We start from the raw sequence: 22109 nt of genomic DNA on the forward strand, positions 1-22109 counted from the left end.
ACCTGTGTCTGAGTCCCCTGTGTATTTAGTCTCTGTGTTTCTTCCCTTCCGTGTCAGTTCATTGTTGTATGTTGTATGTTGTTTGAATGTCGTTCGTTGGTATGTCAGTTTTTTGCTCCTGCTCCTCTGTGGCTCCCTGGTTTTGATCCGTGTGTTTTTTGTTGAACTTTTGTAAGTAAGTTTTTGTTGCCTTTGGCCTTTTTGTTTAAATAAATATTTTTGGTTTTTCTGCACTTGGGTCCACCTCCCTTGTTTTACACACCAAACCATAACACATCAGATCACCCTGGTTCTAATCAAAGACATGTTAAATTATCTCCGTCTTTCTAATTGTATTATTTGATGGCTTATTAAGCTTTAGGAGTTATACTGTCTTGACTACAGCACATGATAGAAATGTTTTGATGGTATCATGGGGGAAATTCATACCATCACTATCATTGAACCTCACACACCTTTTTAGGTATTGTGGAGGGCATAGAAACCTATTCTCGGATTGTTCTCTTCATTATTTCTCTAATAAGCAGGTGTTACGCTATAGGCCTGTGTGAAAAAGCAGATAGGTATCCTAGTAGGCTACTTCTCGTAATTTTTGGGACTTATTTGCATTCTTTATGTTTTGTAAATTTTCATTTAGGAATAATTTATCCAGACTCTCTGCTGGAAAACAGTTTAATCATGAAAAAAAAAATGCAGTAATTCTGGGGTACTAATACACACAAAAAACCCTTTAAGTAAATTATGTTTAAAAGGTAAAATATATTATTCTACAATGACAAAAAAGGCGAGAATTTGGATGGCTTTTATTTTAATGTCTCTTTGCAAAATGTTGCTCCTGAAGTACTCTCAGTTTGTCCTCTGGAAGAAAATTTTAACAGAGAATTCTCTTATTTATTCTGATGCTTTTCCTCATTTCACTCTACTGTTCTTTCTGTACAATCTTACTTCAAAACAAATACAATCTTTTTGTCATATAGGAGGTTGATTTCAGGAATAAAACAACAGACACAGTCATGGATTTTGCTTTTGAGTTCAGCGTTACACATTTCTGGCCTGACTACGGCTTCGCATTGACGCTGAATGTTTCAGTTTGATATGATCTGAATGCTGCCTGTGTGTTTTGTGAGGATGAACCCGGATGAACAGGTAGAGCAGGAAATAATCAGATACACAGACAAGGAGGGGCGCGTTTCCTCTTACAGAGTGGCAGCTCTCATTACTGCCAGGAGGAGGCGCTTATCTCTCCCTGTGCAGGAGCATCACTGAGGAGCTAAATTACACCCAAAAAAACCGAGTATGTCCCCTGTTATCTGGACCCACAGCGAGTGTCTTTTATGATGAAGGGGCCCTGACATTACTACATTATGAATGACAATGGAGTCCAGTGACACAGAGCTAAAAAAATAAATAAAATAAAAACACATCCAGGAAACAGAACACAAAGATGAAATGCAGTGATATGGCACTATGCGTGCCATTTTCAAATTTGTTCGACAATTTGTCAAATAAACAATCTCTACTGAGTCGGATGTAGCTCATGTCAGTAAATCACTGTGACAATAATGATGAGCTACAGAAAGTCCAGCGTGTAGAATAGAGGGAGGGTCTGTTCTGTTCCCCCCGCTGACATGTTTATTCACAAAGGGAAGGAGGCGAAAGAAGCGGAAAAGAAGATTGAGTCTGGGAAAAGTATATCATTAGTGTGTAATTACCATCATCTGCAAGTCTGGGTGCATTTTTTTGTGAGGAGGCGGAACCATAACATGTTTCATAACCCCCCCAAAAAAGTGCTTTGTTAGCACCAACTATAGCTCTGAAGCTTACTGAAATCTACTGAAACTAGACTAATGTTTACTCATGGATTATTTTTATATCTATCCCCAACAAATACAGTAAGAAGGTAAAAATATGAAGTTGGGTTGTGAACTGAGGGGGGGGGGGGTCACCATTTCCAAGTTTTCTCTCTTCACTTTTGTCGTTATAAAGTAAAATGTCAAGAAATGTTTATTTTTTCATTATGTTTGTGCTACACCCTTGAATCTCCATGGCTGAGGTCTTCAAATGTAAAGACAACATTTTCATAGAAATTGTGAATTTTTTTTATTTTATTTGAATGAAATATGTCTTAAAAATGTTGGGTTTCTTTTCCTTATCAACTATTTCATTGTATCAAAGCTCCAACACTGGTTGTATCTCTTGAGTTCTTTAGAGCAGAGGCGGAACTACAGGTATTAGTAGTAAACACCACCTGTCTTTGTCCTCCAGGGGGCGTACACTTTTACAAACTCTGACTTAACCTCTGGCCACTGGTGATGCTCAGGAGATTACTCGAGCAGCCTCTAAAAGAAGCTCTGCACTCACAACTACACGCTCAGAGTGAAAGTGTGCAACACTGTGTGGAGCTCAGCTGCCTGCTTTGAGCCATGGCAGCGTTTCACTGGATACTTCTGCTCTTATCAGGTGAGTTTGATTGCTTACTTTGTAGCAGAGGTTATGTTGATGAATTTGAAAAAAAAGTAGCTGTGAGGACACAGAGGGAGTCAGGCCAGGTAACTGATGCAACTGCTTGTGTTTACTTGTGCGAAGTGGAGGTGTTATTCGCAGGGAGGAAGTGCAAACAGACTGAGCTGACTTCACTCGGGCAAGTTTGGCTTTATTACCGTGTTTAATGAAGACGTACAACAAACAATGAACTGCACTTAATGTTTAAACTCTTTAAAGAGGGGTGTGGACTATAAACAGATAGGTGTTCCTGTTCTTTTCACAACCATCATAGTTGCCAATGAAGCGTACAACAACAGACACTCATCTCCTCTTACAGATCCAACAAAAAAACCTGACTTTTAACATTTAAGTGGGACAGATTCCCTGCCTGACCAGTTTTGGGTTACATTTCATCATGGGAAATGAGGTTACAAGAGGGGAAATCAAAAAAGAACAGCCTTCAAACTAACAGTGTATATGATGCAAAGTGGACGTTTAGATGTGGATGTATACTGTCTGAAACCTGCAGGATATAACTGCATAAAAAAACAATTATCATGGGTTTCAAATGAACTGCGACTTGATCATTTGCTTCCCTCCCTCTTCTGTTTTTTATGTCTCTCTGCAGTGGCTTCAGTGGCCTCTGTGGCAACACGCAAGTCCCAGAGGACAAGAAGAGGTTTACATGAGCTGGCTGGAGTCATCCAGTGCAGCACGGGGGGAAATGCTTTGAATTACATGATGTACGGATGCTACTGTGGCCTGGGAGGTGAAGGCTGGCCCAAAGACAAAGCAGACTGGTGAGGCCCACAGAAAATACAAATCCAAAAAAAAAAAAAGAGAATATGACAAAAGCAAGGCTGCTTCTCTTAAAGACAATCTTTGCCCGGAAAATTGATGATAGCATGTACCAGAAAGTGAACACTTAACTTGACACTCTATATATCTCCCACCTATATATTTAAGTCATAGGAGGTATATCATTCATTATGCAATGGTGATGATTAGAACCTACTTGCACATGATTCCAACCTCCTTAGCTTCCTCTCAGTCAGTCTCCATCCAGCAAGAGTACACACTGTTTCCGTTTAGCCGCAACCACAAAGTGTGCGATGGGATGGAAGGAGGGAATCATGTCCAAATTTAACACATTCACACAGCCCAATGGGTACTCTAAAATAGGCCCAAAAAATTCCACACCCAAGTCTTAATTGGCGTCTCCTGCTTCTCCTTCCTCACCGCGGGACAAAGAACCCCCTGAGACCGGTACACTGCTAACTATCAGTTGTTGGAAGTCATGCGGTGATCCTGCTCTGCCTTTTAAAATAGCCTTGGTGGGGTTCAGACCATACTGACTGTTCATCCACTGCTTTCCTGAACCAGTGTTGTCAAGCTCAGCCTTTCAAATTAAAATGACTCTAAATCTTCTGTCTGAAGGTGTTGCTTCAGACACGATTGCTGTTATGGAAACGCAGAAGAACTGGGTTGCCATACCAAAACAGACCAGTATCACTGGGAGTGTGACGACAAAACAGCTGAGTGTGGTATGCTTCTTTTTTTTTTTTTTAATGTGCTGTATGCATCAAATTAAAGTCTTCTATATTTTGAAAGGATGCATGAGATGTTTTCTGTATGTGGTGCATATAAAATACAACTCTTATGACAGAAAACTGGAAGTGAGGCAGTGTGTGATCTACAAATATCCTAAGAACAGTTTCTGATTGGAGGACAGGATTTTTATAGTATATTTTACCCACAAACAGGGTTTTTTTTTTCCTGCTCATAAATAGCACCAGCTCTTCTGAAGTTTAAACTTCCAGGTACTAAAAACCGAGAGGGTTGTTATTCTTTTTTTTTCCACAGTTACTTTCAGGTCCTTGTCATTTGTCAGACTTTAAAAGGTTTTTCTGAGAAATGTACCAAATGTACAAAGTGGAACATAATAAAGCATTACAATCAGAAAAAATGTCACAATCGTAAGGAGAAAAACACTCAAATGTATGCCGATTTATTGAGCAACCCTATATCAGTTTATCACTGACAAAATATGTTTGTGTTGTTTTTCAGATGACCTGGAGGACAACTGTAAGAAGATGCTGTGCAAGTGTGACAGAGAAATTGCCAAATGTTTGAGAAAAGCACCTTACAAACGAAAGTATTCTTTCTGGCCAGATTTTCTCTGTGGCACCGACAAACCGATGTGTAGCATTAGCTGATGCAATAAGTGCATCACTCAGATTTTTGGTGCTTCTTTTTAATATTTCATGCTTACAGTAACAATGGACCAATGGTAATGCCATTGCTATGCAGTCAAAGACAATCATATATTGTGTCTTAATACTGCTTTGATTATGAATCGTATTCAGTATATAACAAGGTGTTGTAGAGTAGAACAGTGGTTATATAGATAGCACTCTCGGAACCCACCACCAACTCCTCGGTTAAAAATCGCGAGCCAAATTTTGGATCATTTTCGACCAATCAGATTTATTTACTGAGAAGTTGTGCAGTTTGGACCTCAGTCAGTACAAAACATGTGACAGAAGCAAGAAACTGAACAAAACAAACATGTTTAAAAAGTGCTTCACAGACAAGTTTTTTTCCCCAGGCACACACTCGCGACCCACTTTTAAATGGCTCCGCGACCCACCTCTGGGTCCCCACCCACCAGTTGAGAACCGCTGCTCTACCAGAAGGTTGAGTGTTATTCGGGGAAGGAAAAATCAGATAGCCGCTCCTCACAGCAGAACTTTGATTCGTTTAAAACACTGAGCAGGGGATTACCTGCCATTTAAAAAAAAACACTGTAGTTGATTTTGGAATGAGTGTGACTAAACGCTTCATTTATAAGGTTAGAAAAATATTTGGAAATGTATTGAGTAAATATAGACTGAGGTTACTCTGTTTTTTTCTATTTTTAAGCTGCTGTGACACATCTGCCTTTCACCTTTTTGCTGCCTGATTCAGACCTTTTTTAGGGATGAAATCTTTTTTTAAAACTCACACATGTACATTTTCCTTTTAATGGTTTTGATTGATTCACACCATGGTGACTGATGACTGTGTTTAAACCAACTTCTCCATGAGGGCTAAGGAAAACATTGAAGTCATTCGGGTTATGTCATTTATCCTTAATCTTGTTTAGTATTCCAGTTTGCTCTTCCCTCACAGAACAAAAACAAGACAAACATTTTGCACAGGAACTCCTACAGAATAATGTGATCAGACCAGTTGAACTTCATTTGGTTTGACATTCTAGAGAGTTCTAATTTCCTGTCTGTGCCATCTCACACATTAATGTCTCAGGCATTTATTGTTGCAGGATCAAACAATTAGAGAGCTGACTTTCAGTATGATCATTGATGTCTTCAACTTTTAGATTTAAATAAAAAACAGTGTATTTTTGAAGTACGATGTGTTCTGTTATTGACTTCAGATGGGTTTTTTTTTTTAGCAGTAAGAAGTAGAAGTATGACTCTACTATGGTCTACCTCAGTGTTTTTGGGTTTCTCTGGGAACCTCCCTCAGATCATTTTGGTGTAACTGTCAAGGAAATTCATCCACCCCCACACCCCACCCCTCTACACACACACGCGCCCAGTAAAAAGTGTCCCAGTACATGAAGTTCTTCCAGATGCTATCTGACTAATTAGCTCTTCCACTCCATCTGCGAGCGTTGTCTGCAAGTTTAGAAAGGAAACACATTTTCTTTGTTGAACAAGTGCATGAGGGTAGACTGAAATGGGAGATGATGATCCAAAGTCCAGGACTAGAAATAAGAATCTGGGGTCATGGCCCTCAAACACGTACCCAATTGTGTCCATCCCTCAGCGGGCACACGGTCTTATGTTATAGAAGATATAAGATTCATCCGATACCAACTGTGTGCCTTAAATTCCTGTTTCCTGCAGGTGATTAATACAGAATCACTATCTTTCCTCGGGCACTGGATGATCTTTCACTTGTACGAGCATCTTATAATACGTGTCTGTGTCATTGAGTATATTAAAATGGACAGCGAATCTCTGTCTCCTTCCGTTGTACTGCACTGAAGCCAGAATATCCTTGAATGGGCGCTGATGTATTGCGCTGGCGACGTTATTTGCTGGCTGGTTGAACCACAGAATTGATGACACGCCCCTTCCTTAGCATTCATTACACACAACAATTAAGGGCGTTTTCACATTAGGCACAATTGTTTCATGCCCGAGTACACTTGGGTACGTCTACATTTAAATACAGCAGGTGGAAGTATGCACATCGTTGGCTTGCAAATCTACCAAGAAGCAGAAAGAAGAAGCAGCAACCATGGCAACCACTCACGGGCTTCCTGCTAACTGTGGATATTTTTGTTATTTCTGAGACGCCGACAACGACCCTCTTCCTATGTCCACATCTACCATGCAGCTCAGAGGACGAAACGGGCCCGTGCTGCGCAGATATGATGTTTTTTGAAGCGACATCAAAGTCAATTTATTTGATGTTTTTTTTAACTTTGTAGTTTGAATCATGTCCCCTATGTTAATCTTGAAGAGGAGAGGTTTATGACCTTTTCTGCAGCCAGTCAGCAGTGGGAGTCTTTGACTTTACTCCCAGGCGTCTGTGCTCTGTCCATCTTAATATATATGTAATATATGATCTGTGTGAGTCCTCGCAGCTCCTTAAGAAATCGTCTACTCACTTGAAGCAGCATCTCCAGGCTTTTTTTTTTGGACTATAGGGTCTCTCAACTTGGGTACTTAGTTATGCAGGGGTGGCATGAAGTTAGTGCGTCACAAACAGTATTTATGTACCATTTCTGTCTCCACTGATCAGATTTACTTTAACTACTATTTTATCATTTGAGTAACATAAAGGTGACACAGCCCTGTATGTCGTTTTTTTTTGTTTAAATACCACAGCTGAGTGGCAACAAAGCAATAGTGCATAATTCATTTTAAAGGGCTCAGAGAAGATGCAAAAAAATCACAGTATTAAACAATGAAAAAAGAAAATGTCCTACATTTAAATGTCCAAGAAGTGACTTAAAACTTGTAGCAATAGCCCAATATCTTGTTTTGAACATATGGCCCACCCTGACGAGCCACAGAGCCAATAATATAGTCCAACTTTTGGGGATGGCACCTGGGGCTTTCAGTCTGGGACCCACGGCACCCCAGAATTACCCCCCCCCCCTCCCCCCCCATGCCCCTGCTCCTTGGGACTTTACCCTCTGATCAAAAATTTGTAATACTCTGTTTCAGTTGGTTGCTTTATTTGTAATGTTTTACTAGTGCCCAGCAGCTGACTTACATACTTAACCAATCCCAGCTCCAAAAACTCAGCTGACCTCGTTCATTTTCTGGAGCTGTGTGGTGCTCTTGAAGAATTCCTGTTATTGAAGAAATGCTATATGCATGACAGCGTGGGTGTCACAACAAGCACATTCTTTCATCCTGTCCGGCTGAGCTGACTGAACCTGTTCCACACTAATTGCGTTCTTTAATCAACTGTTTGACTCCCCAGTCAAGAGCCAGATGCACAATGAAGTCTTGGCTTTAACTGCATAAATCATAAACAATAACAACCATGTGTGGAGCAAAATACGACTTCTTACTGGTAAGCGATCTGCTGCGCTCAGGCACATTGTGTGTGGTTGGTCACAAACACACACTGAAAGCTTTCTTTGTATTTGTTTCAATGCTTTACAAGACTAGCGCAACATTAGCTCCAATATCTGTACTGTAACCTACACCACCTTACCGTGAATGGGCTGCATCCCTTGCAATTACTGTGTAAAATCTCTCTTGGGTTTAAAATACAATCTGCCCACACTAACAAGGAAATCAATGCGTACCAAAGGCAGATCTCAGCCTGCTTCCAATAAACTGCATGACCCTCCTCCTCCTTCTTTTATTTTTTTTCTTTGTGTTTTTTTTTTCCAATATTGATATGTTTGATTTGAAGAGGAAGAAAAAAAGAAGATGAAAATAAAAAATTATGTGCTGCTCAATACCAAATGTAAATGAATAACAAGAATGAAATGTGTGGGTTAAGTGTTAGATAATTAGGATTTGTTTGTGCCATGATAAAAATAGATGGTGAAATTATTATTCTTATCAAAATAAATGAGTGAAATGTTATTTTATTAAAAGTGATGGAAACACTGATTGCTATGATGCAAGGAAATCTGCACACACTCATTTTACCTCCTTATTTTCCTTGTTTTATTTTGGCCATTACTCAATGCTTAAGTTGTTTTTAGAATTACATGAATATCATTCAAAATGTCACAAGGTATCCACCAGGGGGCTGAGGTATAGAACCTGAAGACAGGAGACATTCAGTAAATGCCCTGAGGGGTTTGGAGACAGGGGAAATATAGGGAATATAGGTGTCATATATTTTAAGAATAGTAAGTGAGGTGAAGAAGTTCTAACTTTTGCTTGAAGTGACATTTGGCCAATTAGCTCCACTTTCTTTTTTTTTTCCTTCTTTTTTTTTTTTGCTCATGACTGCACATTTACGGCATTGTGGTGTTCCCTAATTGGAAGGGCAGCTCTGACACACACAATGGGGATACATGAACACTGTTTTTTTTCCCCCAAAGCTGGCACTAAACAGCCCCCCAACCTGCTCTGCAGAAATGCTGAGAAAAGCAAGTAAAAGTTTGAGCAGTAAAACTAAGGCAATACAGAAACTTGTTCTGTTGCCATGTTGAATTTAAATAGCAGCTGTGAAGGGAGAAACTATGAAACTTTTTGGACATATTTCCATGTGAATTAAAAACAAAACAAAAAATCTGAGGTTGTGTAATATTCTACGGTAGGTTTGCGTTCACCCTTATAATGCTTTTCAGATGGCATTCTAGCCAGCTGTAAACTGTCTTTTTAATCATAATGAATGGTAATATCATGTACTAAAACATCATCAGAAGACAATGAATAGACAATGAAAAACAAGATAATTTGTCTTATTGCTTCATGAATCAGGGGAACACTGTTTTACAAGTTACACTACTATTCTCAAAGAATCATACAGGTTACCATGGGAACAAGCTACTGCAACTGCAGAATGAGCTTACTAAAAGGTGTCAATCACAGCAGCCTTGACTAGACAATGCACAAAAGCCATGCTTAGGTGCTCACATGATCAATTTAGGTATCAAATAGAGCTCTACATTTACATCCAACGTTGCTGGATTTTGTTTGCATTGTTAGGCTATTATGTGGTTTCACAAATACCATTTGCAACATCATGATTAAGCATCAACAAAAAAAAATTGCCATCTTGATCTTCTAAAAAAACAACAAGGTACTGACTTATCAACTGAACGCACAATCACAGTGATGGCAGTTTGAGGGAATTCCCCAGTGACTACTGATGATGTGTCTCACTGCAGCAGCTTCACTGTTGTGTCCCTCCTCACGTCATGCGACATTTGAATAAGGGCCACTTCAACAGATGGAATGCTTGATATGTTGTTGCAGCACGAACAAGATATGAATTATTATTGCTGCATGCAGCGTTACCCAGGAAACTGCAAATCTGCTGGATCAGTGTCAGCTCTGTGTGAATAATTATAGTTCCATTATCACAATGTGAAATGTTAAAACATCCTTTTCCAGGAGTTTATAGAAATGTTATGACAAATAGTAGGCTATTAAATATGTGATTAAACTGGACAGATGTAGGTGTATGTGGATTTACTTAGACATTATTTTGTTATTATTAAAACAATCTGTTACATTTTGAACTTCACTTTAGAAGATATATGCTGGACTAAAAGCTATTTTTAAACACAGCTTGTGCATCAAAGTTGCAGGGTGAAACGGAAACAAATACAAAAGTATTAGGTTTGCAACTACTGTGTCTATAAACGAAGATGGTTTTTCATCACTGACTAATTTGGCTACTTTCAATGTTAACATGGTACATTTACAATTGTGCCATTAAATGTATAAACACAATAAGGCCTACACAAATGAGAAGTTACTGGGACATAAACATGTTGTCTAGACCAAGGAGATGTTTTATTCAATCTTTACTGATTTGGACTGCAACACTGTAGATGTCTTGTCAAATATACATCTTTGTTTTGAAGTCGGATTTGAAGACATTTCAGACATTATGGAATATAGTTAGTCATGCACATTTTGAGGTCATTATTTCAAAAGGCACGGACGGGGTTCGAACCCGCGATCTTCGGTTTACGAGACCGACGCCTTACCACTTGGCCACCGCGCCTGCGCTGTTCCCGGCGTTATAGTGCATTTTAATGATGAGTTAGTCATTTTGAAGGCGCCATATCTATGAATATTTTTTTCTTTTTGTATAGACTTGTATACAGACTACTGCCTGTGCTCGACAGCCTGCTCCTCCACATACACATTAACCGTATGAGCGGCTTAGACAAGTCATGTATTATTGCAATTTGGCCACAAGGGGGTGCTGTCTTCTACCATTTCTGAAAATGTCAATCTTTGCAGGTTTCACTTTTACAGTCTATGGTTTTGGCAAGCAGATGTCTCTGCTACTCTACTCCCAGTGTTAGCTGCTGAAAGACACACACCAGGTGAGAGCTCGTTCTTGAAAGGTTTTCCCTTTTTCCCCGATGTTTTAATAGCCTATGAACTGTTCACGTCGATGTCGTCGTGCTTTCAGTATTCTTGGGGTAGGCTAAGCAAAGGACCAAGATTTAGGCTACACCAGTTCAAGTAGGCTAACACCAGCTGTATCACTGTAGTCAATGGACTAAGGGATTATAACCAGTCTACAGACGTGTGTAGCATTTGATGGATGCCCGTGGTGTTTGTTTAGGCTACATAGCCTACACATAATTACTTTGTCCCATTTGGCAATTAAGTAAAATGCCAATGTGAGAGATGACAATATGGTCAAGTGTGCCCATGCTGAAGCAGGTTCATCTTCTTGGGAACATGAACTTACATAAGTGTCTTAAAGTCATATGGCTAAAGTGTCTTAGATTTCCTCTATAAACGCAAGTAGGCTATTTAGCAACTGAAGTCATTCCATGATATGTTTTTGAACAAGGAGACACAAGAAACGATGTTCCCTTTTGGGGAAATGTTTCCTTGTTCCTGTATAAAAAAGGTCACAAGGTCAAACTGTCATAAGGTATCTACCAGAGCAGAGGGCTGAATACATAATTAGCCTACAATAATGGGGAGTCGGACCCTTACTACTATTGTGTAAGCTGATCTGCTGTGCCAACCAAAATGTTGGTCTGAATCAGTAGCTATTTAACAGACAGAGATAACTATAGTAAAGGCTTCTTGTAATTCCTTTTCCAAGCAATACAATATGTATGAGGCTCGACTCCAGCTTTTCTCTGTCTGTCTTTTTCAAAACATCAAAGATAAATGCTCTCCTGCAGGATGCTTCCCCCCCCCCCTTTTTTCTGTATCAGATATCCTAGAGGCTGTTAAAAAAATGAATAAGACCCATTTCCGTTGGGAGTTACTTAGCAGGGAAAGTGAGAGATGTGGAGTATTCACCTCGACCTGCTTAAAGCAAGTAGCACACAGACCAAAAGAGTGGCTCCGTTGAATACGCTACATGGATACATTTAATTCAGAGCTTAAAATATTACATCACTGTGCTTTGTTTTTGTACATCTTTTGTTTGAACCAACAAGATAATCACAACACCTTCAAGGCAGAAATGATCATTTGCAGAACAATCCGATTCTCTATGGTTCAAGATGTACGCTCTCCTTGCCCTTAAGAAGAAAGTCTTCTGCACTAAAAGTCTTAACACAGATTAATGATAAGCACAGTACTTATCCTAGTGTGAATCTGAGCGATAGGGAAGGGGCTTGTATTTTATTTTATGATATTACGCCTGCTTTCCAGTCATTCACTCCTGCAACAGCCTAACCTGATATATACAGTAATATGTATGCAGTTAGAGATCACATGGATCTGGGGCATTGGGCATGGGGTTTTGTTCATGTGGAAAAAAAAACAAAAACAAGCAGCTCACTCCCTGAGAGAATAACAAGTATCACTGCACCAATCTATTTAATAATTTATTGGTGTGTTGCTTTGAAAAATCATCTTATTTTTTGCTCTGCTTGTGAAGTAATACTCCTGTGTCCTGATGCTGTGAGAACATTTCTCTGTGTAACAGACATGATTTTTTTTTTTTCTGTACACAGCTCATCCTTTTGTTATGCAAAGAAGAATCCGACTGCAGTACATTTTCTATTTTAGAATTCTGATAACTAATCATCAAGCGATATAACGCACTGTAGTCTGGCAGGATTTCTTTGAGCTTTGTTATCTTTGGCGGCTTTGATTTTGATCTCAAAGTACTTCAATGCATTCGAGAAGCCTTCATTTAGTGTCTGGAAATCAGCACATCAAGATGTTTATGATATAGTAAGGTAAATCTGAGGTCACTTTTTTTTTTTTTTTAATTCTTCTGTGCAAAAGTACCAAAAACGCTTACTCCAAACAAAAGGAGACATGGCGACAACTCACTGATGGATTTCTTGTGTATACAGCAGTTGGTTTCATACACAATCAGAAATGTTTAGTGCATAATGGTCAGCTGTAATGTAAAGTAGACGTATGCATTAGGGGTGGGAATCACCAGAGGCCACACGATTTGATATTATCACCATGCTTGGGTCATGATACGATGTTATTGCGATTTTAAACATTTCGCGATATGCTGAGAATTGTGATACAATATATTGTGATACAATTTCACCCTGTGAGTCATGAAGTGGTGACACATTGAGTCAAGTTGCCAGGGATTCATGTTTTTTGCACCTTAATTTTATGAAAATTAAAAAGTTTGAAGAAATTTGGCACCAGCTGTTTGATGACTGTATCAAATAAGTAAGGGTGACAATATATTACAATATCGATAATTTGTCCCAACCCCCCTACTGGACATTAGGCATATTCCATGAAAAGTATAAAGAACAAATGGCCACATGTGTATTATGTTTCCAAGTTGGTAACATCCCATCGCCATTCACAAACAAACTTTCCTAAAAGTTCTTTACACCAGACTGTGAGTTAAACACACCGTGCTCATGAACATGTCTTCTAGCAAACAACAAGACATTTTGCAAGAGGGGGTCCATGTCAGAAGCTACAAGGCATGGCGACGTTTGGGAACGGGTACAGTCAAGTTGCATTGCTTGTGCTCTTATGGCCAGAAGACTCATTTTACTTATTTGGATTCATGCTGCCCTTATTTGAACACCGGTCTGCAGATACACAATTCGGCAAGACAAGGTAAGAAATGATTTTCTCTACAAGTATAAAAATAAGAACACTAATAAAAATAAAAAAAAGTATGAAAAAACACGGTAGCAAACAGAACCAGAGTTGATTGCGTTGTACAACTTGAAAGAAGAACGGTTAGCCTAATATTTCAACCGTTGCCCTAAGTTTACTTTTCCACTGTTAGGTAATTATTTCTCCTGTTTACACGAGGTCCGTTAACTTACTATTTCAAGCATTGAGCTGAGCTAACGTTTTCAATTGATGAATCGAAATAAAGAAGTAAAGAACTGAATGTATCAACTGTTAACTACTTCAATCGATACTTTTGCCAGTTATTTAAGTGTTAGCTAACTGTTTCAACCGTTTATACATTACAATATGTAGTTAGATTTCTCCATAACCATTGAATTATTACTTTTGCTATCGCTGCCTGTCTAGACTGTTGAGCTTGCTAGCTTTTTTTTTTTTTAAGTATTTTTTGCCTTTATTTCATAGGACAGCTGAAGAGAGACGGGAAATGTTGGAAGGAGAGAGAGGGAGATGAGAGCCGAGGTTGGATTCAAACCCACAACTGCTGCAATGAGGACTCTAGCCTCCGTACAATGGGGCCTGTGACATAACCGCTAGGCTATCCGGCGCCCCAACTAGTTACCTTTTTTAAAGTACTTTTATTGGATTAATTTATGTTTCGTGTGTTTAAGGTGACTTATTTAATTTATAAATTCTCTTAAAGAATCATTTCTATAAAACTATCCCTGTTGAGTCCCTGCTGTATAGCATACAGTACGGACCTGGAGGAGCATTTTGCTATAATGTCATGAGATTTCACCCCTTCTGTCGTACTCATACATATATTTTTTTGTCTGAAGTATAACCTTTTAATGAACTGAAATACATGTTTCTTACAATAACTTGCGAGTCAGAACCTGGAGACAAAGAGTGTTTATATGTTTATACAGTCCAGACGAAAGCACACAGCAGCCAGCTCAGTGGCTCTCTGCTGGTTGCAGTGTGACGAGAGAATTGGCCATTGTGAATTTGTGAGGGGGGGTGTGCTGGATCTGACCCTGCGCCACAACCAGACAAGCGAGTGTGAAATCCAGTTGAAGGGTAAGCAGCTGATGAAGCTACATAACAAAGGCAATATCATCTCTCCCGCTTTCTCCAAAAATGTCTTTTCATCCATCTTTCTCCTCTTTATAACATCTCCTCTTTCATTGGGCTTCTTCCACAACTTCATGTTGCGGATGGATCTAAGTTGAATTATTATCAATTTATCTTGCAGTGCATTGTAAATCCAGGGCTGGAATATTTTGTCTTTAAGAAAACCAATCTTATTTTTGCAACAAAAAACAAACACTTTATGATTTTCTTTTTATTTGTTCCCAATGTGTTTCAAGTAATCAGGGGCAAATCAGTCACGCCTGTTGGGTCTGTTACCATAGCTACAATAAGGATGTGCAGACAATCATCTGGTCCCTCTTTCCTCCAATAGGGTCACACGGCTGAAGCCGCAATAAGTAAAGATGCTCATCTTTCAGCAACACACTAATAAGAATCAGTAAGATGTTTATGAGTATGAGAAAGTATTGTACAGTGGCAGGCAGGGGACTGCGCCCAGTCATGGCGGACCACAGAAACAAGATTGGACGAGTCACAAAGCAGGAGAGGAAGGTGAGAGCATCTACCATTTTGAAATTCAACTCCTCTTATTGTTCCCTGGAAGAGTTTCGCAGAACAAAACATTGGCTATAAACAAGACACGCTTTAGCATTCAAGCTTTGGATGTAAAAAGAATGCTGAGAACAAAGAAGTGTCACTTTAAATGAAATCAGTAAATGAAATGGATTATTGTGCCTAAAAAGAAGATATCCTTTCTACTCTTTTACAATGGAACAGCAAGAAATTATGTGGGAAAAAAAAAACAGTTTTTCGTTTAAATGATTAGAAATGATTCGTTGACAAATTTGCAAGTAGTTAGACAGATGTGGGCTCAATCAAAGAGCTCAAAAACCAATCAGTCACAACATGTGAGAAAAAGATAAGTTCAGAAATGATGGAGAATCTTTGAGGCCAGGCTTGTTAAAAATCAAAGGCCTGGGAGCTCAAATTAAATTTTTGTGGGCTATTTGTATCATTTTTTAGAAACTAACTGTGCTCAGATAATCTGCGGCTTTGAAAAGAACAACAGCCAATGCAGCTTGTTCAGGCTGCTCCCCTACTGGGCGGCCCATGAGCCTGTCGATATGGTGGTTTGATGTTGGATGGAAAATAAGAACCCCCCACAACAAACAGAGAGGGCTGGAACAGAGAGACTGGAACAGAGAAAGAGAGGGTAGAAAGGGAAGAACCATCGACAGATGGACTCTGTTGTGATTAAAGATGGCGGCAGTCTTCACTGCAGACTACGAAGGACTATACTCGATCCACAGAAAAGCTTTGGGAGTAGTCTGCGATTCAACACAACAAAACCAAGAGGAACACAGAAAGGTAAATCAGCAGGTATGATGTCAGCTTTTCAATCTCTGAGGATGAAAACTCTGATTACCTGTAACTTTCCATTGTATTGTTTATCGGTCTATTATGTCTGTTATCATTTTCATGAGAGTGCCATACTGGCTTTGTTGTGTTCTCCCTCTCATCAAAACCAAAGCACATCATTTGATTTGACCAGTGAATGTGCATCCCATGACCAGACTACTGAAAACCCCGACAGATACAGCGTCTAAATTAATTTCTTTTTTTTTGTAGCAGATGTTTGACAATGTACTTCACCATTTGGTACATGGTTACAGATGTATGCCTTTGGTATTATGCCAACATAGGAAATGTGGGCTTTGTTAATAAGATTTTCCCTCTTTTGAGAATATGGTGTTCTGAGAGCTCGAATATCCAGCAAAAATAAACTCAAGTCTGCAAATTGCTCAATCCTCTGTGCCTAATCCACTCCAAGGCTTGTTAGCCATGACATATTCAGCCAGGACAAAGAAAATCAGCAGGACTCCAGAATACATTTTCTGACAGTCTTTTGATGTTCTCTTTGAATCATTGTCATTGAATAACGTTAACGTGTCTGACACATTTGTATCCAAACTCTCTTATATAAATAACTAATAGCTTAATACTCGAGTGTTGGGTCCAAAAGCTTCATGTAGGTTTGAACAGTTTTAGTTGTAAGGGTTTTGAGCATGTTGTTGCATCCTTTGTTCGTCTAACTTTGAATTCTTTGAAAACAGCCAATTTAGAAAATAGAAGCCTTTTATTGTTAGACTGAGAATGGGAGTATTCATTTCAATGCCTTAATGGGCTTTTGTTCATCAGTAAGTCTTCAACAGAGATAAGCCTATTTCAGCCAAGGCCTACGAGGGTGTCTAAATCCACACTGACAGATGGAACAAAAGACAAGTGAAAGGACTGCGTTGAAAAACATGGAGTTGTCCACTGGTAACACTTAACTTCAGTTGGATGATTAAGAACTTGAAAATATTGTAAAATGATAGTATAGTAATTCACAATATGGAATTCAAACTTCTTTTTGCTTTGACTTGGTACTTGCGCTTATTATATTTTTATTTTATTTTATATTGTTAACTTATCTGTACTTCCTACTGATTTTTGGTGTTATTAGCAACTGTAGCAAACAAATTTCCCCCTGGGATTAATAAAGTATTTCTGATTCTGATTCTGATTTAGAAAAACATCCAACAAATATCCAACGACAGAATTTTTACGAGAAGAAATTCTATCACTGTTCAGTCATCAAAAAAGGACAAAAGAAAATCTCACAATATCTTTTATTGTTTGGGTTTTAATGACCAAGCATCTCTAAAAGATTCTGGCACAATATGCTACTTGTACTTGGTCTTAGCTCATTTCATAAATGGGTCTGAATGCTACAGTCACACTTCTGAGCAGTGGAACATGTTATTTTGTTTCTCTGCATGCTGAGCAGCTCCTCCACTCATTTGAGGGCTTCCTGTGTGAAGTTACAGGGAAGAAAGGTGTTTTTTTTTTATTCACAGTCTAAATTAATGTCAATCGTCTATTTGACAATTTGGAGTTTAGGTATCTATCATTTTCTTCCATTTTTTTAGTGCTAAATTAAGCTTTGGTGCATCATTCTCCCATCAATTTGTCATGGGAGCATAACGATCAGTAGTTTGAAACATAGAATAGTCACATACATCTACATTATTTTTCGTCCGACATGGCAAAGACCCAGTAGATGGATGGTGTTCCCTGTAGTTCATTATCAGAAAACATGAATGCCATTAGTTATTTTAATTCTTTAATATTGGCCCATCTCTACAACAAAACAAAGAAGTGGGTGTAGCTCTAATAGTTTAACATGTTGCACGGAGCTCAGTGGATCACCAGTATAGGCATAAGAGAAAAAAAATGTGTTTGAGGGGGTATAATTCCAACAACTCAACCTATGTTACCCTGCTGTTTTGGGGTATATGATATGTGATGTAAGGTATGAGTAATTTATGTAATCTATTTTTAGAGACGCTGGTTTGGCTGATGATGGATATCTGTGTTGCATTTGAGGCAGGTGACTTCTTAAATTATAGCGGGTTGCTGGTTTGCAACAATTCTCACATATAATGACTAATTCAGCTCCTTAACAAACACATTTTAAGTTTGGTGTCTGTTGTTTCCCAATGGGTACAGCATCCTGGAAGTAACATGATTCTTAAAGCGCTGGAATTATCTTTTATTTATCTGTTGAACTTTTATTTGTAAAGGAACAAATATGAAGCAAGTAAAACAATTCCACACACTGCACAGTATTAATAGCCTTAGCTTATTCTAAAGGCAGTAGATCGGCCTTTAAAATACATTAAAATCAACATCTAATACAAAACAGACAGAACAAAACAAGCTCAGGGTTGTTGTCAAGGAGTGTGTTTGTACGTTTGATCAGTTTGCCTCCTGATATGTTCTCTCATGCACGTCTAAATGTGTTAGTGTTTTTACAGCTACAGTGTCAGATGCTGTTGGATAAGGCACAGAGAGAATACAACATGCTTTATAGTATTTAGAAAACATAGATACGATTGTTCCTCGACATATATTCTGCTTTTTTCTCCTATGAATATGCAGTCTTAAACTCTTTCCTTTTCCATCAGGATCAAATGGATGGCAAAGACAAACCATTATGGCGACATTCTGCTTCAGCCAAGCCAGCCTGGGTCAGAGGGATGAGAAGGATGTTTCCATTACTGCAGCATGCTGTGTTAAATAACCATGCAATGGACTCTGCAATAGATGGATATACTGAAGGAGGATGTGTAAGGAAGACGATCAAACTCAAGGTAACAAAAGTTGATGTGCATGCGAATCTGCTTTTTCTCCTCCTCCACCATCATCATCATCTTCTGTGTTTTTCTTGAAGGTTGAGTATATAAATCATGTATTTATATAGGAAAAGGCTGATTGAGTCGTTCCGCTGACATGTTTGAAAGAAAAGCACGTGGTTGGATTATGATTGTGGAGTCCTGAAATGACTGTTAAGGCTGGAAGTCGTGAATGATGATGTGATATGTTTTGGCAGGCCTAAACATCCCTGATCTGAGCTTCTGAAGCACTTCTGATGTTTTTCACAAGAACAAATCCTGACCTTTGACATACATTGAATTGAGAAAACATTGGAATTCCTTTAGAAATTAAAACAATAATACAAATACAGTATGTAGTGTGAGAAGAAAATTGTCTTAGGATGCTTAAATTGTTACTGCCCACAATATTTTTGGTTGTTGATGGAGCTGTATGTCTGAGATCTTATGCATGTTTTATCTGACTGGAAATGTGTATGCATGCTTCTACTTGCTCTCCCAAATGGTTTGCTCTATGGATTCATAATCGAATGTGTTGTGTTTTAATGGTTCCGATCGTCTTTTATTATATGAGACTCAGTAACCGTACTCATAACCATGCAAATGATTACTTAAAATGAAAGCTTGAAAGCTGACAACAAACTTGCGTTTGATCTGATCCTGCAGTGTTTTTACTGTTCAGTCTCAGTAGAGAGTTCAAAATAGGGGACTGAAATGTAGCTTTGTATTTTCAGCTGAGACATTGTTGCATTCGGTGTCTTCTTCCAAAGCAATAGAAGGAGTGTATTAGCGCTATTTATTGCAGCTCTGCGGGCCTGCTTTTTGACATATTCTTTGGCCAACTAGTCAAAATGAAGTTTAAATTCTGTACAGTTGTCAAAGTTGAATGTTAATGGCTGTTTTAAACACTGTAGTGTTTATACAGAACAGATACGTTTGGTTATGGCCTAGAAGTATTTGTTCCATTGTGCACAACACACACACACACACACACACACACACACACACACACACACACACACACACAAAATAGCTAATATGTCTTCAAGGCTATAGCGACATGTTAGGCAAACTGAGGAGTTGGAAACATTTCATTCAACTAAAGCATTTTGCAGCTGCTGAAAATGATGGCTACACCGTCTGCATCCACAATGTATATCTGAGCTGTTATGTCACCACAAAGTAATATAAATAACACTGCAACAGGGGTCATGTATGTTGTTGATAGGTACTGGTAGTGATGATGGAGTTGCCCTGAGTTCAACACCAGAATTTAACACCTTGTCAGCTATTTGACTGAAACTTCCTGGTGGTGAAAACATCAAAAGGAGAGATAAAACTTGTTCCGTGGTATGCTGATTTCACCGATGAAAGCACTTTGAGCTTGTGTAACCCTTATAACCTAACCAGTCGTCTGGTGCAATCTCTGTATGGAATCAAAAGCCGCAGACTTTCTGCCTCCACAGCAAACCCTTTTGAAACTGTGTTGTATTTGTAAAAAATGGGGCCTGCAATATGGAGTAGAGATGTTGAAAGTGTAGTCTTTGCACTAGAAGCTTTGACAGATTGAACATGTAAAGTCAGTGTTGTCATTGTGTCGTTTTCTCGACCAAAATGAAGACGTTTACAGTGCTTTGACAAAGGTGAATTAGGTTTCTTTTTATTATTCACACATTAATGATCTGCCTTTGATTGGTGTAGTTGTGAGCACCTGATGCAGATCCACACAAGAATCCTGTACTGTACCATTAATGTGTCGTCAAAAGCAAGTGCACATAAAGTAAGTAAGACCAGATGAGACGCCTCCACTTTATTCATGACTTTGCCGGTGCTGGAAAAGGAAAACTAAAGACATATCTAAGGGGAATTCAATTCGGTGTTTTTAGGAATCATTTTGGAAGTTATAGAATGCTGGAATACTGTATACATGTGGACTAACAGAAAGGGTTACCACACTGTTACTGTCTTTACTTATATGCAGAAGACAGTCATGGGACAGCCGACAGTATCAGTATAGCATTGCACAAACACATAGCGGTCTTGGAAATTTCTAATTTTCCTACCATGGTTTGGTAAAAAATATTTCTTAATTCAGAGAACAGGGTGACATCATCTCCCCAGTAAGTATCTGGATTTAAGGGTAGATTTAATGCTATATCTTGTTTTGAGATTTCACATTTCACCGTGTAACGTATTTATTGTGCTATTCACTCCAAAACCTACCTCTAGATCTACCCTTAAGTCATGCAGTGTAAATGTACATGCAATGTGAAGCTACGAGCAAGCTGAAGAGCGCTACCATTCGCCTGCTAACACAACAATGCAGCTCGAGACAAGGACAATGTTGTCCACCTCTTGCGCTTAGCGTTCAGTGCTTAATTATGGTGCGTTCCAATTTGATAACTCCTTTGCGCAAACATGTGGGGAGAGGGCTTGGAGGTGTGACGCTGACGGAGAGCGAAGGATTCAGTGTGGCGGAGGTGTCGCCAAACAGCAGTTTGTTTTGGTTTCGTGATGGTGCTCAAGGGCGATATCTACTGGATTTTTAGTAGTCTATCCATTGTCTGTGTACTTTCTCATCAAGCGAGAAGATTTTAAATGAAAACAGTTGCTCAGATTAGCGAGTTTAACTTGATTTATGGCTACACCTAGATCCATTACAATAACATTAAAGTCCACTCTGATCCTTTATTTTATCATGCCTATAAACCCCCAGGCTGTTCTGTGCCTGTAGCTTTAAATGCAAGAGCTGTTTGACCATGGGCCCCTCTGTGGAAGGGGATGTGGCTTGGCTTTCTTACACCATGCCATATTGTTTACAGTTGAAAGGTGGACTCAGAGGGCAGAACAAACTGCTAGCTGTGGGAGTATGACCCACCTGGGGGTTACTGCCTTTTGTGATGTCACAAAGGGAAAACCGGTCAGTTTTAGCACACATTTTCGAAAAAGTCGGGCAGGAAAAAGACGAAAGGGGATGGACTTTTCTAATTATTGAGGGGTTTGTAGACAGACTAAGGACACATATTAGTGTTCGAAAAAACAT

General features: G+C 39.0%; 2 protein-coding genes and 1 non-coding gene across 4 annotated transcripts in view; 2 read left to right on the forward strand and 1 right to left on the reverse strand.

The window, feature by feature from the left end:
* The first annotated feature begins 2299 nt into the window (after positions 1-2299).
* Positions 2300-5892, forward strand: pla2g10 (phospholipase A2 group X). Its single transcript, XM_061027027.1, has 5 exons — positions 2300-2460; positions 3113-3284; positions 3922-4028; positions 4552-5599; positions 5630-5892. Exons 1-4 carry the CDS (start codon positions 2424-2426, stop codon positions 4698-4700), a joined length of 465 nt encoding a protein of 154 aa, XP_060883010.1. The 5' UTR covers positions 2300-2423; the 3' UTR covers positions 4701-5599; positions 5630-5892.
* A 4746-nt stretch (positions 5893-10638) lies between these two features.
* Positions 10639-10710, reverse strand: trnat-cgu (transfer RNA threonine (anticodon CGU)). Its single transcript has one exon. It is a non-coding gene; the product is annotated as a tRNA-Thr (tRNA).
* A 5203-nt stretch (positions 10711-15913) lies between these two features.
* Positions 15914-22109, forward strand: part of axin1 (axin 1) — a 28772-nt gene continuing 22576 nt past the window's right edge. The window contains exons 1-2 of one of the 2 annotated variants that reach the window (XM_061065652.1): positions 15914-16229; positions 18860-19045. The gene's annotated coding sequence lies outside the window, so the exon portion shown is untranslated. The remainder of the gene's footprint in view (positions 16230-18859; positions 19046-22109) is intronic. The other variant, XM_061065651.1, reaches the window with a different exon arrangement.

Source organism: Labrus mixtus, chromosome 20, assembly GCF_963584025.1.
Source record: "Labrus mixtus chromosome 20, fLabMix1.1, whole genome shotgun sequence".
In the NCBI taxonomy this organism is placed as follows: Eukaryota; Metazoa; Chordata; class Actinopteri; order Labriformes; family Labridae; genus Labrus; species Labrus mixtus.

What these genes read in the sequence shown, in the direction of transcription:
- pla2g10 (XM_061027027.1), top strand. Translation starts at nt 2,424, where the DNA reads ATGGCAGCGTTTCACTGGATACTTCTGCTCTTATCAG. An exon ending in GATACTTCTGCTCTTATCAG is followed by an intron (nt 2,461 to 3,112) that starts GTGAGTTTGATT and finishes GTCTCTCTGCAG; the next exon opens with TGGCTTCAGTGGCCTCTGTG. An exon ending in CCCAAAGACAAAGCAGACTG is followed by an intron (nt 3,285 to 3,921) that starts GTGAGGCCCACA and finishes TTCTGTCTGAAG; the next exon opens with GTGTTGCTTCAGACACGATT.